Here is a 17,875-nt window from a genome sequence, read left to right on the forward strand (position 1 = left end):
CTCACAACCATTACATTAGGCACATACTTGCTTTTTTCCCTTTGGCTGCATGTGGTGATTCCTTCAGCTTTTGGGGAGCCGATTTAGCTCACTAAACCAGCAGAAAACTCAGATGGGGGAGGGGAGGGTGCTGATTTAGTGACCTGAATCAGCTTATTGAGGGCTCAGGCAAGCACCCCAGCTGGCTTAGGGGAGCAGGGAAGAGGATGATATGGACAGGAGCAAAGAGTGGGGACAGATCTGTCCCTTTTGGCAGCAGCAAGATGCTCGTGAAACCCCACGCACAGGAGCGCCACAAGACCAAGCTTTGGCACCGCTTTCCAGAAGGTCATGAGCTGCATTACACTGCCCAGCTCCCAGATCTGGGGGCTGGTAAGGAACCGGGCCACATCCTTGTCTCCTTTCAGCTGCTTTCCAAGTAATATTAGTAGGAAATTGTACCTACACTCTGAAAACCACAAGGGTTGCACTTTACATGGGTTTCTCATTTCATGGAAGGACGATAAAGTTCTGCAACCTTTACCAACAGCTCACATTTAGGATTCAGAAAGTTCTGTGGTTACTTTGAACTTCATAAAACACCTCTCCAAAAAAGTTCTACCTTCCTCCTGGAGGCACTTTAAATCTAGTGTGAGATAGCATGAGCTGATATCACAGATAAGCAAAGCCTTCTTACCTGTCACCAGAAACAGAGATCAGATGTTTGCAGTCATTACTGAATTTCATCCCAGTTACGATCTCTGTGTGAAATAAAGAACAGGAAAAAAACACCCTTGAATTATTCTCATAAGCAGCACATATCATTAGCCAAATAGCCTTTCTGGGCTGAGATCAGCTATTCGAATTCTGATCAAAGTCAACATATTTCCTGGGTCAGTATGCCTTACTTGCCACATGCATCTAACGCAGAATCCACGTTTAACATAAAAAGGGTACCGTATGACAAAAAGAGCATGACAACTGAAATGTCTTCTTGCCTAACAGAATAGTGCCTGCATAGTAGGAGCTGAGGATATCTCATAAAGAAATTTAATATATCCAAAAAAACAAACAAAAAAATCATACACACAGACCACCTTATAGGCCATTAGAAAAACTGTATAAACAAATGAAGTCTGGCAGGCATTTTTTTAATATATTTTTTATATATATATAATGTATGTATGTGTACACACCCGCTCGCACAAGTATGTGTATGCGCCTGTGTGTGCGTGTGTGTATTTAATATATCAGGAATGCAACAGAAAAAAGCTGAAATTGCAATGGAGTAAGTTATTGAAACTTCAACCAGCTATAAGCTGGCCAAAAATAGCCATAATGCTTAAAAATTTGGGAGAGAGGGGGAGGGACCTTCAAAAAGCTTTGTCTAGTATCATACACTACTATATAGCCACCAGCAAGAAAACACATTTCCAGAAGTTTACATGACCTACCTGAGTGCCCATACATGGTAGCAACACACTCGCCAGAATAGAAATCAAAGATGGAGAGGTTCTTGTCAGAACAACTCGTTGCAATATAAAGACCAGATGGATCAGTTTGCACCTGTTTAGGAGACAACAGAAGTACAAAGATCTGGTGAGAAAACGCCTTCAAGCTGCATAAAAGTTGTTCGGAATGTCAAAGACAGTGGCAGATTCATCGCAGAAAGAATTCAACACTTGCCTAGGCCCTCAGTCCAGAACAAATCTATTTTATAAAATATTTTATATTGAAATTTTATATTTTTCATCTCTGTTTCAATATGTCTATCCAAGTAATATGCCATGGTCCTCTGCTTGGCAGTGCTTAGGTTGTCTGGTCCTCCCACTTTAAAGAACCTCATCCATCTGCTTGAATGAATCCAAGAAATACTAGAGAGCTGAAGGCTGCAAGCAATCCCCCGTACCATCCCACAGGGAGGCAGCTGGGCATCACAGGGAACCAGGCTCATCTTTACAGCAAGGGGCAGTAATAATCAACAGCAATGCAAGTTGCTCCCACAAGACTCTGATCTAGTACCAGGCTATTCAGCATCCCAGAACAAAAAGCCTACAACATGATTAAACTATTAAAACTATCTCCGACCTTATCAGAGACTAAAGGCCCTTATATTAAATGCTGTTGTGACCACGAAGGCACCATCACCAGTCTGGACAGACTTAAACCTCCTTCCTATCTCCTTTTAAGTACTGGGGTCTTATTTTCAATGGAACTCAGTTTCTTCTGTCTTTGGTTCAAAAATTAGAGTGGGGAGAGTTAAGTGAAATATTAAAAGACTCCAACCTGGAGGACAGAAACCAACAAAGAATTCAACATTGCAGAAAAAATATCTTTGCTGATGATGTGGTCAAATCTCCAGTGTTCACAGCTCCCATGTTTTGTCTATATGTACATCCCTGTATTGATTTATCTTGGATCAAGCAATAAAACCTGATCCAAATGCCTTGTTAGGTCTAAAGCAGCACTGCACAGCAAATATTCTGCTTTGTCTTCTGTAGAACTTCAAGGACCCAAGAGTGAAAGTGTTTGTTTTAAAGGATGCAGGGTGTTTAGATAATTTTTGGTTATGTTTGTTTTGTTGCTGCATCTTCTGCTTCACATATCACTGCTTGGGTTCCAATTGTTAAACTGTAATGCATGTTATCATCTCAGAACAACACTCCACGAAAGTTTAAATTCCAGAGACAACTGTAATCCCTTGCTTACATAATTGTCCTAAAAATGAATAAAGCAATGCTGGGGGGGGGGAAGATTCCCCGCTTACGCTACTCGTGGGGGAAAAAAAAAAAAAAACAAAGGATATTAAAAACCAAAAATCCAGCTCCGAGCAACATTTCATGATTGGTGATCTTAAAAGATATAATCAAGCTCCTGAGCTTAACAGCAATAACATATAGCACTAATTTTTCATTTTCATTGCCCTGGCTTATAAAAGCTGTGGGAGAAAAGGAATTAGATAGATGCAGAGCAAGAGAACTCATCTTTCTGTACAGAAACAGAAGAAGTGACACTGAACACAGTCGTTTGCTTTTCTCTTCCTTTTACCCAGTTATTTATGGCCATCAGTAATACTGCTGGCCTGCTCAGCTGAACAAAATACTTATTTTAAAAAGTAGAAAAAAAATCTGTGAAAACAAATATGACAAGAGAAGCTTGTTTGGTGAGTTGAGACACTTTTTGGCCACGTCATTTGGTCCTTCCCCTTTATAGAGACAAGAATGCAACCCTTCCACATCCCAGTACGCTGGCATTACTCCTAATTACTAATCTTTAACACACCTTGTTTATCAGAGGAAGCAAAGTAGAGTAGTAGAAGTGGGCGTGCTACCCCAAGGCTGTGATACACTGAGCAGGCAGGTGACAAGGAAATACAAAAAGTCTGTCTAAGCAGTATTGTGTTTGTCCAGCATTCCAAAGCTGCCTGGAGAAGATGGGCTTTTCTGGGCAGTTGCCACTTAATTTCATCTACTTTTAGATGAAATTTCACTTCAGCTGCTTCACTTGCATCTGTTCTCTGGCAACCCACCTGACATTTCACTGATTTCACAAATTTTTCCAACTCTGATCAATAGGCAGCTCCAGCTTATAAATCCTAAGATAATCAAGAAAGCCAGAAGGAGCTCTTCTGCAGCAGAAAGTAAAGGAAGGATTAGTTGCAATTTGGTTTCCCAGAAGCACTTAAGGAACTGTAAAGAAAGCGTCAAGGAAGCCTTCTATTTTTCAGAGGCATTCGAGAGAAACACCCTTGGTTTTTGTGAGATGTGACATGTAAATGGGCTAGATTATCTCGGCTAGATTATCTCTTCATGGATACTGGTGCAGTTCTACTTGCTATCACAGTGTGGACCTTTGCCTCACTTCAGACACAGGACAGAGAGAAATTATACACCTGCTTCATCATTTATTCATCCATTTCACGGTTTAGTCTGATGGAATCAAAATGTATTACCAGCCTCTAAGGATGAAGGGAAAAAGTATACGCCAAGCAAAAAGAAGAGTTTCTGCATTCAGATTTCTCATTCTTTTTCAGTAAAATGCTTTACACTGCCCAGCTAAGAGCAGCTGTTGGCTGAGTTTATTTTCATACAAAGCTGGATTTTTTTTTTATTTTTTATTTTTTTTTAAGTTCACGCTTTGAGGGCCCAGTCTCTGAGATCACCATTTTAAAATACATGTTTAAAAATTAATGCACATTAATTAAGAAGTGGAGTTCAAGTAATCCACTAAGTAACTGACAAGAAAAGTTCAAACACCGTTGCAGTCTGGATCTATCCCTAACTTTAAGCCCCAAGCTGCACTCAGACGACCTGGGAAAAGGGAGAAGAAAGTGAATTTGTAACAGCTTACTTTGATGAGAGTACCATCTTCACCTTGGGAGCCCTTGTAAAGTTTCTTCTGCTTCCCACTGCTTATGTTGAAAACCCTTTGGAGGACATAAGATAACATCACTCATTATGCCCATGCACAGGCCATAAGATAACATCACTCATTATGCCCATGCACAGGCCATAAGATAACATCACTCATTATGCCCATGCACTGCTCTGTGACTGTTGTCACCAGGATCCTTTTCCTTTTCTGCTCCTCATGCCAGGCCTCATTGCACATGAGAGAGAGGGCACAGGGCCAAGCTACACGAAGTGAAGCTACGACATCTATGAACTATAGCCACCAATCATTCAAGTGGTTTAACAACCAAGCCAGGAAGTAATGCAGCGTCCCAAGATTGCACAATAAAATACCAAATAGATTATCTGAATTAAAAGTTAGGTTTGATTCTCAGGCTGATAACCAAGAACAAGTTTAGCACCATGGCACTGAAGGAGAAGTCAGATGGGAGAGAGAAAGCCTTGTCACACCAAGTAACAGCCAGAGGTAACATAGCAGGAATGGCACTTACTAAGCTCCAGCAAGTCCTCCCTGCTATAAAAATACCTGTGGCTCCTTCATACTAAAAGACAGAGCTAAGAGAAACAAGACCCTTTATTTACATCAGGTTACAAAAACAGGTGACATTTAACTATGTCCAAAACTCTCAACATCTCACCAGCATACTTCAAGAGACTTTTCTGCAGGACTAGAGTCTCCTTTGCTTTGGAGATGCAGGTAGACATACAGATTGGAGAAATGGATTAGAAAATGGAACACAGAGTACCACTTGTCAAAAGACAGTCACACCTGGCTCAGTTTTAGGTTCCTTCAGTCCCAGATATTTCACAGGAAGTCACAGCCTCTCACTGGACAAACTTTTAAAGGCAAAAATTACCACAGGGGAGGAGTTCTTGCCGCACAGCTCAGTGACATGCTACGGCAGGTATACTTGCTGTCCCCAGGACAAAGGCCTTGCTCTATGGAGGAGCCCAGCAAAAAGCTGAGAGTCCCATGGACACTCGAGCATATCCACAGCTTTTCATCAGTAAGGGCAAAAGAGGAGTTCATCCTTCAGAGCTTGAGGTAAGGCAGATCAGACTGAAATGGTGTAGCAAAGAACCTAGAAGAACAGTGATGGGGGGGAGGGAACACCTTGGCAAATTCGTTTATGGCTGCAAGAATATTCTTGAGACAAGTGAACTAACCTGATGTTACGGTCCTGGCAACCGATAGCAGCGTATTTCCAACTGGGGTCCACATCCATGTCATATAGAGTGGTCTTCCTAACAATGTGATGTGTTCGGGTAAACTGAACTCCTTCTCCTGTCTAAGCATAGGGTAAAAACTGTGTCAAAGCCAAGGAGTTAACCCATTATTTAAAACTTGTAAACAGAGACAAGTCATCTCATGCAGCTAGCACAAACCAACCCTTCCTTCCCACTAAAGAGGCCTGCTGGGAGCAACCAGGACTGGAGGCACAATGAACTCCTCTCTCCAGTCATACTCTTCCACCACTCCTTACAACAGTCCTCACACAGAGGAAGAGGAGCAGATATCCTAACAGTTCTCTACGTTGCCTCCTGATGAGAGAGGTCAGACTGGGAGCTGCTGCATGCTTCACAGAACAAGTTCTCCTAATGCAGTCTCTTGCACTGAGTCACAGTAGAAGATATTGAGAATGAAATAGCAGCAAACTCTCAAAGAGAGACTGATACTACTCTTTAAAAAGCTCCCTTGTGGAGAGATGATTAAAAGAAGTATACAACAGCTGTAATAATGTTACCTTCTGTGCAGTGCGGAAATAGATGCTTTTGTCTGCCCCACAGCTAATCATTCGCACTTTCCCATCATTAGCTGGAACAAAGAGACAGGAGCCGATCAAAAGATAAACAAAGATACAGAGATGAAAGAACTGCTTAAATCTATATGGTTTATTCCAGTCCTGATTAGCTAAGACTTGACTCCTACTGCATTACAAGGCTGCAGCAAAGCAGAAGCCCCTTCTTGAGAATAGCATTTGTTAACATTCAAAGTGCATGAGGTCTTAATACAGAGGCCTCATGCAACAGATGAGGATAGAATTCTGCCTTCTTCCCCAGTACTATGTTCATGTTCCTGTTCTCTTCATATTAGAGCACTTCTTAGCCATGTGACAGGAAAAAAGCAGTTTCACGCTGAATGAGCTGAAAATAGACAATAGGCACTTTTCAGTCCTCTAAGTCAATGATGTGTTTCTTGCTGCCCTTTCTTACTGAAGGGTCAGATTTTCCTCCTTCCCCAAGCACTCCTGTTACCAATCATCTGCTCCTTCAGCAAAGCAAAACCTGATAAAACTCAACATAATGAAAATGGATCCAATATCACATAAGCCATTGTACCCACTTAGAGCAGGACTGCACTTAGCCCACAGACTAGCCCACTGGTCTTAGCTGCCAGGGCCTTCAGTGCACTCCTCCACCTCCTAGGACTTCAGCTGGCTGCATTCAAGGCCAGCTCACTGATAAGACAGAGCTGTCAGAGCTTGACTGGCCTTGGAGCTCCTTGAGAAAAAACTGAAAGAAACCTCAATGGAGGCTCCCCCAAACAGCTAAGAAGCCTCAGCAAGGTCCCTGCCTTTCACTCAGTAGCTGCTTTTAAGCTGAGGCTTTCATCCTTGGACCCCACTTGAGCTATGTTGCAGCAGCATCGCAGCCATACCTGTGCCTGACCATGTACCCAGCTGTTCTGGATGGACTCAACTTCTTGATTTGAACTCAGACCTGCCTTATTACTATGGACTTGCTTGGCGATCACTGATTGTGGCTGACCATGGCTACTGTCTCTGAACCTGATCTTGACCCCGACTGGCTCACTTGTCTTCCTGGATTGACCTTGGACCTGTCTCATCACTGTAGATTTGCCTGGTGATCTGGCTATTGATTGAACCTGGTTACTGTGACTGGACCTGATCTGCTCCACCGTGTTCAGGTACTGTGGGACTGCCCTCTTGCAGTGAGGTCACTACTTTTGCCACCTGCCCTCCTGTCACCCTCAGCTCCTGGCTCCCCTTCCCTTGTGGAACAGCTAGCCCTTGCTGCTCCCTGGCAATAGTGCAGCATACCACACTGACATCTTTGACCACCAGTAGTAACTCTGAGCGCTGGGGAAGCGCTGTGCTCCATTAGGAAGAATGGAAAGTCTAACATTGGTCTGCCGTGACAAATGTACTTCTGATCAGTTAACCTTGAAACAAATAATTTTTGAAGACAACCCTGCTCCACTGTTCTCCTTGCTGAGATAAGAACCAGGTGTAACCATCTGACATCAAGTAAAGGGAGTGAATCATTACAGAAAACAGTTTTCCAAAGAAATACTGGGAACTTCAACCAGGAGAGGTTTTTTGAGTGGGGGCAGGGGGAAGGAGAGGGTAAAAACAAAAGGGAAAAGAAAGCACGTATTATCAAATATCACCTTTTGTTAGGACTACAGAGAATGACAAAAAAGCAGTGGCAGCTTCAGCCTAGCCTGCCCTAGGGTTTAAGCAGTTTAGATTACTTTACAGCTACAATAGGACAGCAGCAGTGCTGAAATCCAGCTTTGGAGGAAGGCCACAATTCCCTACCTGCAAACTTCACAGCAGTGATGGAAGAGGAATGTTCATCCAGGGTCTGCTGCAGGCTGTAGTCCTTTCCAGCATCCAAGACATGAATCAATCTATCCCGACTGGCTGAGGCTAACAGCTTTAACCCTGTCAAAAATTAAAGAGGGTTTTTCAGTAAAGAGACCTTTACTGAAAAACCATTTGCTCTTCCAGTCACCATTTTAAGACAGCTTCCCAAGAAATCTTACGGATAAAACATTATGCCATAGCTAACTGCATGAACGGACAAAATAAAATGCCTCTTGATTTCATGCCACAGCAATAGACAGAACGAGTCTCAGTCTCCACCTATGATATTCCATGGAAGAGTATGAGAAAGAAGTCTATCAAAGTCTGGCTCTGCCAGTCCAATGCTACAAGTCTGCTCTGAAATCCGGGAGTAGTTCACCACTGGAAAGTTCTGACATATGATGGCTGCACATTCCGAGTTGTTTAACACTACATTCATATGCAAAAAGAAAGCAGCTCAACTGCATTTACCTGTGTCAGGTTTGGAGTACTCCAGACACAGGATCTCAGAGTCATGGGCTTCCACCTTCAGCATTTCCCTCAAAGATTGCAACTCATATATCCTAAGACAGAACATCACAGAATGCAGTGTGCTTAATAAATTAGCAAAATCTAGTTTCTAGTCTCACACCCATTCAGCCCTCATCCTGCCCAAGCAGCTCTATGAGATTACCTGAGAGTACCGATCCTGTCCCCCGAGGCCAGGTGCTCCCCACTGGGGCTCACACACACAGTACGTATCCCCACCTTCGTGTCCATCACTTGTGTGTCAGCTTTGTCTGCACTCCCGCCCGAGTTATAATCAGTATCCAGGAGTACCTGAGTGTTATCATCTACATAGATGATTTTCATCAAGTCCTGGGGACACAATACACACAGAAATATTAATTAGTTATTAAAGTGAAGCAATCCCCTTAGAAACTGGACTCCTGGCAAAAGTATACTCTTGCTGGCAGTAACTGTGTGGCATTGGTGGCATCTTTTGGCTGGGGGCAAGCACTCAGCCTCTTCATATCAAAGGGGAAGTTGCACAGCTGTGTCACGATCATTCTTTGCAAGAGATTTCCCTTGGTTCTGGAAGCTAACAGAATCTCCTGCACAGAGACAAACTCTGGGATTAGTGATTACAACATAACAGGAACCAGAGCAGGACTTTAGAAGACTTTTAGGGAACACCCAAGACAGCCCATGCCTTTTAAAAACTCTCTGGCAGAGAATGCAGGAGCTTTTTTCCACCATGAGCAATATTGCTGAGAAAGGGCAGACCCATGCTCATGGGTCTTCCGAAACAACTGATAGTGGAAGCAAACGTCGAGAGGCAATCACTGGACTGTACAATTATCCTCACTCTTACACAGATGAAGTGAGTTTAAAATTTTTCTCATCCAACCTCTATCTCATTTAGTACACCTCTTTCAAACAAATCTTAAAGTGATTACACATTACAGAGATGGCAAAAAGGAGAAACAGCCCTCTTGAAGCATATGGCATGAGCCATTTTGGAAAAGGCCAAGCTTGGTGAACCCTTGGGTGGTTTTGGAAAAAGCAACAGTACAATGGCCATTTCAGACAAACTGTCTTTAGACCTAATACTCCCTTTATGCTTCTTCAGGTCCACATCTCCTACCAGACTTGTGCTCTCCTTACAGAGAAGTCTGTGTTGATTTAGAGGCACTGAGTAGTTTGGACCTTAACTCGAGAATACTTGTGCATGAGCGAGCGCATCCCCCAGGGCAAGGAGGCGATCAAAGCCTGGAATCTTACGTTGCTGAGGATGTTGCGGTGCAGCGCTGTGCCGTGAATGTTGGAGCTCTCGGTGTTCCACAGACGAATGGTATTGTCAGACGAACAGGTGATGAAGGAACCAGGGGGTAGGCACGACTGATTGTTGTCCTTCACCTCCGGATACATCTAAGGTCAGGTAAAATCAACCCCTGAATGAGATCCCCTTGCACCTAGCATTCTAGATACTGGTAGCAAGTTTCAAAATAAGACCAGATGAAAGAGCTGTCCTCTGTTTTGTAAAGGCCAGAAGTAGCCAGGAATTCTCCCGATGAAAACCTGCTTGCAAGCCAGAGCTTCATACTTGCTTCAAACAAATGCTGGCTGAGGTTCCCTGAGTGTAGAACATCCCTTTAAGAAGCCTACAGTAAGCCAGCATCTTTTGTGTTTAATAGTTCAAAGAGAGCACCTCAAAGACCATGCCACAACAACCTCGCACTGTTGTTTGAGAACTTCAAACACTACTGAAGGTTTATAATCCAGGAGGAGAAGGGAGAAATGTAATTAATAAAATGCTTAAGAGTCCTCAACGTCTTCCTTCTTTCTTTCCAGTTCTCCTTTTTCTGACCACTGTTAGGACCTGTTGTTTCCTATACCTCCTTTTCTTCCCTCTCTCCTTCTGAAGGAAAGCCAGCCGGACAGACTGGACAGCAATAGCCTCTTGAGAGGCTAATGCAGGATGTCCTGGTACATCCTGGCTAATGGGGATTGGAGTTGAGGTCTTATCACTTGTTTCATTTCTTTGACTTTGGAACACTTGCTCACCACAGACCTCAAACACTTTTTGAGGTCAACAATAAAATCTTGGGCATTTTGTCAAAGAAGCCACTGCACCCAGTTTTGTCCAGTTCTGCCCCTTCCCCCACCTCTCACCATTTTACTATTGGAATTTTTTTTTTCAGTAACACACTGCATCTCAAGTATTTGGTCAACCACTGCAGTGCAGCCAAAGAACTGCTCCCAGCTCCAGCACAAGCCCAGTAACAACCACACTAACCACAGAAAGTAATTTGAGTTGATTCTCTTTCTCTCTCTTGGCAGTAAGTTTTCGCATTTAAATTTGACAGCTCTTCAGATGATTTCCACAGCCACAACCCATAATCCAACACTCGCGTCTGCAGACAACATTCCCCATCTGTCATTACCTCAATATTCCATACGCAGGAAGAGTGGTACAAAGCGGAGTAAACCTTGCCCACTTTCTTCGGGTCTTTGACATCCCACACATATAGGCTGTGGTCGTTGTATACACAGGAAAGCCACTGGTTGGTGGGGTCAAAAGTCAGGGCAATCGTGTCTGGATACTTTGCATCAGCCATACCAGAGAAAAGACGACTGTGCAAAGAGAGAACAACAGCCTAGTTAACTTGTGCCCTCTTGGAGTCAGAGCAAGGTCGTCAAGCATGAGAGCTCAGATTCTCTGAAAGGGGATGGCCAGGTGAGCAATACACTGTGCCATAAAAGTAGAGAGAGAAGGCTGGCTGGGAAGACCCAACTGTTGAACAACTATCGCAGCAAGAAGTCCCAAAAGAGGCCTGAACACCCCAGGGTAAGAATCATTCTCCTTGCTGTACAACCCAGAGTCCAATCAGACAGATAGACATTTGGCTCTCTCTGAAGGATTAAGAGGACACTTGGTCATCACTGGAGGTCATCAGCATTTACCACTGCATAAGCATGTGGTAAAATCCAAGTCAAACAATGATCTCAAAACAAAGGGGAAGGAGGATCATCTTTTGGTGGATCCTATCTTTTGCATGCTGATTGCAGTTAATTGCAGGAACTGCTCTGGCATGGGACCAAGGGGAAGAATAGGAGCAGTCACTAGCATATGAAAGTTAGGAGCACACCAGCACAATGGACAAAGGAAGATTTACTTCAGCTGATGCTTGTCTGACATGCCTTCACCCCCCCCCCCCCCCACACACACACACACAGGCCAGCCTGGTGCTGCTTGGAACAGCTAATGAGATGGGCAATTGCAGATGGGTATGGTCCTTTATAGAGAGGCAAGCTCTCTGCAGCAAACAAACAGAGGAACTCTGCACAACAGGGAAACTCCCATTTTCCTAGGTTAGACCTAGGTCACATGATGTGAACCCAGGATCTCCTCTGCAGGGGTCCTCTGTTGAGCCCTGCCTCCAGGCATGTACAGTAGGAGCTACTCTCTTTATGTGAGCCCACAATGCTGCTAAGGGTAATAAAGTAGGCAACTATAGTCAGAGTGCCAGCGTTGAGAGTGAGTAACTAAAAAGGACTAATGGCAATCTAGGGATGAGGGCCAAAGTGCATGAAGTACACCAGACAACTGGGAACTCTGCTTCAGCAAGAGCAAAGCTTTGAGGGATAGAAGAGTACAGCCCAGATCCTATTAAAAAATCAAGTCATTAATACAGTTGTGGGCAGTTCATTGTGGGTGACTGGCATCCCACAGAGAGGCTCTGGCATGCATGGGGACAATAAGGAGTCCTGTGTTTTCCAGCTTCTTTTGAAATAAAAAAAAAACGCTGTTAAGATTGTAATTAGTCCTACAAAGGCATGTTTAAGAATCACATGAATATCTATGCTTGACTGACAGATATGGGAGCAGCAGAGAATACTTTTAAAGGGCCAGAATATGTGTTTGCTTGACTTAGCACTACCAAAATTGGTAACACTAAATTGAGGAAAATAGTTCCTTTTCCCAGTTTCCTCACTGAATTATCACCTTCCACTGATCCTCCAGTGGAGGGCTATACAGTGCACTGTTTGCACTTTATCCTCAAGTTTCCTCCCAAAAGTTTAGAGAAAACCTGTTGAAACACAAGAAAAAGAAATAGTGCATCCCTGTGGACAGGGGAATCCACTAGAATGATGGCTGGTGGACACATATGCCTTTCGATTTCTTTCCCCACTTCTCCTATTAGGATTTGCAAACAGAAATGCATGAAGGATTTTCTCTTGTAAAAGCCTCAACAAGCTGGCAGACAGAACTATATGAAAACCACATTATCCATTTTAGAAGGTGGGAAAGAGAGTCAAGGCAGAAGGTAACAGAGCAAGGGAGGAAAACAAGAAAACAGAATGCCCAAGATAGAGGGAAGAGAAAGGCTATGGACAATAATAGGATATTTGGGTCCATAAATGATTGCAAGAGCATCCTTGGAAAAAATACCACATGAAAGCCTAGGCATTTCTGACCAACATCATTATATTGTTACAGAGGAGAGTCTTCGCAGCCCTTACCACAATAAGCAAAAGACATGCCATTGCACAAGAGCAGCTGAAGTGTGCCACAATATCCTGTACGCTCTGCCTGCTTACCTTTAGCAACCAATACCAAAAGGTTGCCAGAAATGGGTGATCCCAAGAGGATGAGGAGCAGGATACGCTGTGGGGCCCAGCAACCAGCTTTGGGCTGTAGCCCAGCGACATGTGGCCAGGTTGTGACAGCTCAAGGAGATCTGCCACATGCTGCCAATTTTAGTCCATAAAAAGAGCATACGCTAGAACTCAAAAGTCTGGGGACCACTTCTAACCCACACAAGCCTCCTTTGGTACCTTCCACCCTCTCTGCAATACCTGGCCTCAGTCACACTCGCGATATCTGTTCCCAAGAAATGCGGCTTCGGCAGGGTGGTGACGAAGTGAAGGTTCAGGGGGTTGAAAATCCGCACGGTGCCATCAGCACAGCCACAGAAGATGTAGTCATGATTCACAGAGATGCAGTTTGCCACAGTGGTCTGAGGAGGACATAGCACACAAGGCGGCTAGTGAGCAACATACACGCACTTCAAAAGTCACCAAACACATGGCAGAGAATAGCAAATTGACAGACAAAGGAATCATGGTCAGAAGAGCTGAAGTGAGGTTGGGCCCTTTGGAGGAAGGAAAAACCTAAAAGTCTCAATTTCCTTTCTGAGGAGCTTCCTGGCTAAGGTCCGCTGCAGATTCTAAGTGGCTAAGGAAAGAGCTCCAAAGGCTAGCTCCCCTGCTGACATAAAGCCACTCCTGCCGGGGGAGGTCAGCAGAACAACACATTTGCTCCAGCTGAGTCTTACTCTGAACATTATTTTTTACTCCTCTGTGACATTCAACACCACTGGCAGGGAAGCAGCACCACACCTTGTACTACACCACACCAATACATCACTTGTCACAACAGGACAAGAAAGGAAAAAATGATTTTCTCCCCTCTCCCACCAGGATTTGTACAAATGGCAGAAAATGATAGCAAATGGAAGGTGGTGATAAGCGGATGAGTTCAATGCAAAACTTGGTCGAACTTACTGTGAAGCTGTCTGTATTCTGAGCGAGAGTGAAAGGCAGATTTTAGAGAAGAAAGGAAAGAAAAGAACAGGCATTTCATTTGAAAGAAAGTGTGGAAATATTTTGCCTTGGTTTCAACACTGGATCCTTTCAGGTGAACATTTTGCATTCAACTGAAAGGAAAAAATGCTGAAGTCTTAACTACAGGCCAAGAGGGTAGTTTACAATAGCCAAACCCACTACTAAACTGGGAAGCTGCATCTGAGATCCACAAGCCAAGCAAGACACTGCAGAAAGGAGAGAGATCAGAATCTTTCTAACACTCCTACTTGTCCAGGCCAACCCAGGAGGGACAACACAGAGGTTACAAAAGCTACATCAGGACGCTGCTTTGCCAGAAGGGCAGTAGCTGTAACACTAAAGCTTGAGAATGGAAGAGCCTCAGGGATTAATAAAATCCCTTTGCAAAGAGGCAATGGTATTTCTGTCTAGCATCCCAACCAGTGTAAATCACAAAGTGGCAGAAGCCCAAATTCCCCTCAGAGTCAATAACTTTCACTGCTGGTGGCTGGCTTGTGCTCTCTGAATGCACTTATTATTGCTCCTGCTCTGTTTCAGCAGGCGCTAACATCACAGGACAAGAGGACACAAAACTCACCCTCAACTCCACCCACTTGTCCAGCAGCCTTTTTTCATTGAATTCACACAGCAGGCCTGAGGATGTGATACAGAAGGTGCTGTCGGCTTTCTTGCCTCTTCCACACGCCACATCCGCAAAGAAGTTGTTTCTCAGTTCCCCAAGCAAGCCTGAGCGACCTAGCAAGGGGACTGTGGCATTCACCTACCAAAAAAAAAAAAAAAAAAAAAAAAAAAAACACCCACGACATTAGGAACAGAGCCCGGCACTCCAGACAGACATTTATTGGAACACCTAGCCTTCAGGGCAGAAATAGCTCAAATAAAGAGAGCTACAGAGTGTGAAGAGAGGTGGTGACAGGTTTAATTTGCCACAGACCCACAGGCTGCAGAGTGCATTGGGACCATCAGTATTAGCAAGTCAATGGAACAAAACTCTACTTGTGCCACCAAAATTGGCTTTCCAAACGTATGACCCAGAGACAGCAGATCAGCCACTGGAAGAGCAATCCTTCCATGGCCAATCTGTGACTTATATCAAATGCCAGTGGAGGGTGGGGTCCAAGCATGAAGTAGCAACTTCTGTTGAGCATATGTGTAATACATATCTGATGCCCAAGAACAGAAGCTGCCAGCTAAAGGGTTAAAGCCTTTAGCTGACACTTCAAAAGAACCACCACAGCCTCTTGAGATGTTCACACCCACAAAGAGATCTCCCAATCTCTGTGCTGCAAGGAGCTTAATAGCTGCAGCTTTTTTTTTTTTTTGGGGGGGGGGGCGGGGGGGTATACATAACTGCTAAAGAACAAACATGCTGCTATGCAATTCCAGGAACGATAATCCTGCCCCAGCACATAAGACAAGCTTTTGGTACCATTTGCAGCATGCAATTGCTACCAGTCCATGGGGAGACTGAGGCTTGAGAGCCACAAATTGAGAGCCAGCCTTGAATCCCAGGAAAATAAAGGGTTCCCAGTTCCCACAGCAAAATCCACATTGCTGTAAGATGGAAGTGTCTGCTCACAGCTTGGCAGCTTCTCTCACCTTGGAGGTTTTGCTGTCATCTAGATACCAGAACTTGATATGCCGATTTCCAGCAGTGACAAAGTAACTGCAGTCCTCTGAGAATGACACAGCTGTCACTTTACTTGAGACTTTGTTGGCTGCCACCACAATGTTTTTCTGGAAATGTAATTGTTTAGATAGCTTAATTTCTTTGCTCAGAATCACAGGAAACCCATTTCAGCTGCAGGCATATACTCAATACAAAAGCTGCAGAAGTGGAATGAGGAGACCCAAGCTATCTCCCATTTACCCCTGAATACAACCTCCCCAGTATTAGCTAGGGGCACTGATTTGGCAGAGGGTAGAATTCACATTTGCATGCAATCCCACTTCCACACTGACTGAGATCAAGAACAATTCACCAGTCACTAGTGCCTGCATGGACATGTTTTCTGAGCCTTGACCTGTTGGTTTCACAATCATAGGGAACTCGGAACAAATCCATTTCCCTTTCTAAACAGGGAAAGCACATGCATGCCAGCACCAGCAGGGGCTCTCTCAGCCTCCAGGCAGCAATGAGAGCAAGGCACTCGAGATGGGGAACAGGTATTTTCCACAGGCAAAATACTACTGATTCCTCCATAAATTCTCTGCTTTACAGAAAGACACAAGAGACATAAAAAGACCATTTCTGCCCTATACCAGAAGAGACAAAACAAAGTCTGCTTTATTTCTCTGTGCACCTCAAATGGTCAAAGAGCTTGCAAAAGGGGGAAGAGGATGGCGAGGACAGAGAAGGGGAATGGACACTGTCTTAGGAGAACGGTTAGATGACAGGAACTCCCTGCCCACAATATTAGCACTCAGTTTTCCTCCCCTCCCATTCTCCACAGATCGGTAGCAGTGCGAACTAAAAAGCTTTCCCCTCTAGCTTTGGTGAGGTTTCAACCCTGTAGTATGTGACTGACTACAAACTACCAGGGGAGATGTTTATGACACTCACTCTTTCCTCTACCCCTTCTTACAGTGCCCTCAGCACACGAACTCCACAGGCCCTGTCAGACAGGGTGCGCACAGAACTGAGCAACAGAGGAGCCCAGGCTGCAGCACCAAGCAGGACCCTCCAACCCCGCCAAGGGAAAAGGGAGTGCGACAGCCACTAACACAAATTCCTTCAAGAGAGCACACAGAGAAAGCTCTAGGGCCCTTGTAGACCGCAACATCTGGATCACCACTGAGGCCTTTCTTTATGGAAGCAAGGCGACCCTACCAACAACAGGGGTTTACTTTTTCATCACAATCAAACAACTGAGCAAGTCTACCAGACTGGGAAAAACAGGGAAATGGAAGCAGCAGCACAGTGTGTTCTCCTGCACGAAGGGTGAAATAGTTCTTACCTTATAAGCTCTTAGGCAAGTAATTATAAACAGGATCACAGTGACCAGAAAAACTTGCATGAGCAAGGTAGAACAAAGCTGCCTGTACTCAGTCCCATACATACAATGCATTACATCCACCTCTAAGTCATGACTTGGATTTGTGTGACTAGAAAGAACCAAAAGGCTGAACACTCGCTTTTCTACACTGACACAGGCATTCATGTTTTATCACTACACAACTCAGCTATACAAAAAAAACAGCAAGGTCAAACTTCCACTCATGCAGGAGAGGACTAACAGAGAGAGCTTGAAGTACAGCACAAAGAATGATGTAGAGGTTAATGTAGTACATGACCACAGATTTGCAAGCTGCACGATATGAAATTTAACATTCATATCCGCGCCCACATACAATTTTTAAATTCCCTCTCTTTTAGAGAGTGTTACAGTGCCTGAAGAGGTAGCAGGAGCTGACTCAAACTAGAAAAAGTATAAATGCTTAGCTCTAACTAATACAGAAGACTGCAAACCTATGTAGTGTGAGCCTGGCGATATATGTATGTTTTTTATACAAACAGCACACATTTATGTGTTTTCTAGATGAAAAGACACAGGATTTGTTTCCCACAGAATATTGCCCCAACCCAACAGCACACAGAGCAGCCACTGTGCTCTATGTACGTTCCCTTTCTTGCAGGTCAAGGATGGGTTTGGAGTATCACAAATCCCGACACAATGAAAACAAAACAATGCAAGAGCACCCACTACACCAGGAATCCCTGGCTGGTGAGTTTCCTTCTTCAACCCCATGAATTAGTTTTCA

The 17,875-nt window shown here is 44.2% G+C and overlaps 1 protein-coding gene across 2 annotated transcripts in view; it reads right to left on the reverse strand.

Annotated features, from left to right (window-relative positions):
- MAPKBP1 (mitogen-activated protein kinase binding protein 1) overlaps positions 1–17,875 on the reverse strand; it is a 103,777-nt gene that overhangs the window by 28,294 nt on the left and 57,608 nt on the right. The window contains exons 7-20 of one of the 2 annotated variants that reach the window (XM_064512597.1): positions 15,713–15,850; positions 14,691–14,873; positions 14,054–14,071; positions 13,346–13,506; positions 10,930–11,119; positions 9,767–9,913; positions 8,676–8,860; positions 8,474–8,565; positions 7,955–8,080; positions 6,137–6,207; positions 5,559–5,680; positions 4,330–4,405; positions 1,434–1,545; positions 677–740 (exon numbers count right to left, since the gene is read on the reverse strand). In XM_064512597.1, the coding sequence (XP_064368667.1) occupies positions 677–740; positions 1,434–1,545; positions 4,330–4,405; positions 5,559–5,680; positions 6,137–6,207; positions 7,955–8,080; positions 8,474–8,565; positions 8,676–8,860; positions 9,767–9,913; positions 10,930–11,119; positions 13,346–13,506; positions 14,054–14,071; positions 14,691–14,873; positions 15,713–15,850 (1,685 nt within the window). The remainder of the gene's footprint in view (positions 1–676; positions 741–1,433; positions 1,546–4,329; positions 4,406–5,558; positions 5,681–6,136; positions 6,208–7,954; positions 8,081–8,473; positions 8,566–8,675; positions 8,861–9,766; positions 9,914–10,929; positions 11,120–13,345; positions 13,507–14,053; positions 14,072–14,690; positions 14,874–15,712; positions 15,851–17,875) is intronic. The other variant, XM_064512598.1, reaches the window with a different exon arrangement.

This window comes from Dromaius novaehollandiae, chromosome 5, assembly GCF_036370855.1.
Source record: "Dromaius novaehollandiae isolate bDroNov1 chromosome 5, bDroNov1.hap1, whole genome shotgun sequence".
In the NCBI taxonomy this organism is placed as follows: Eukaryota; Metazoa; Chordata; class Aves; order Casuariiformes; family Dromaiidae; genus Dromaius; species Dromaius novaehollandiae.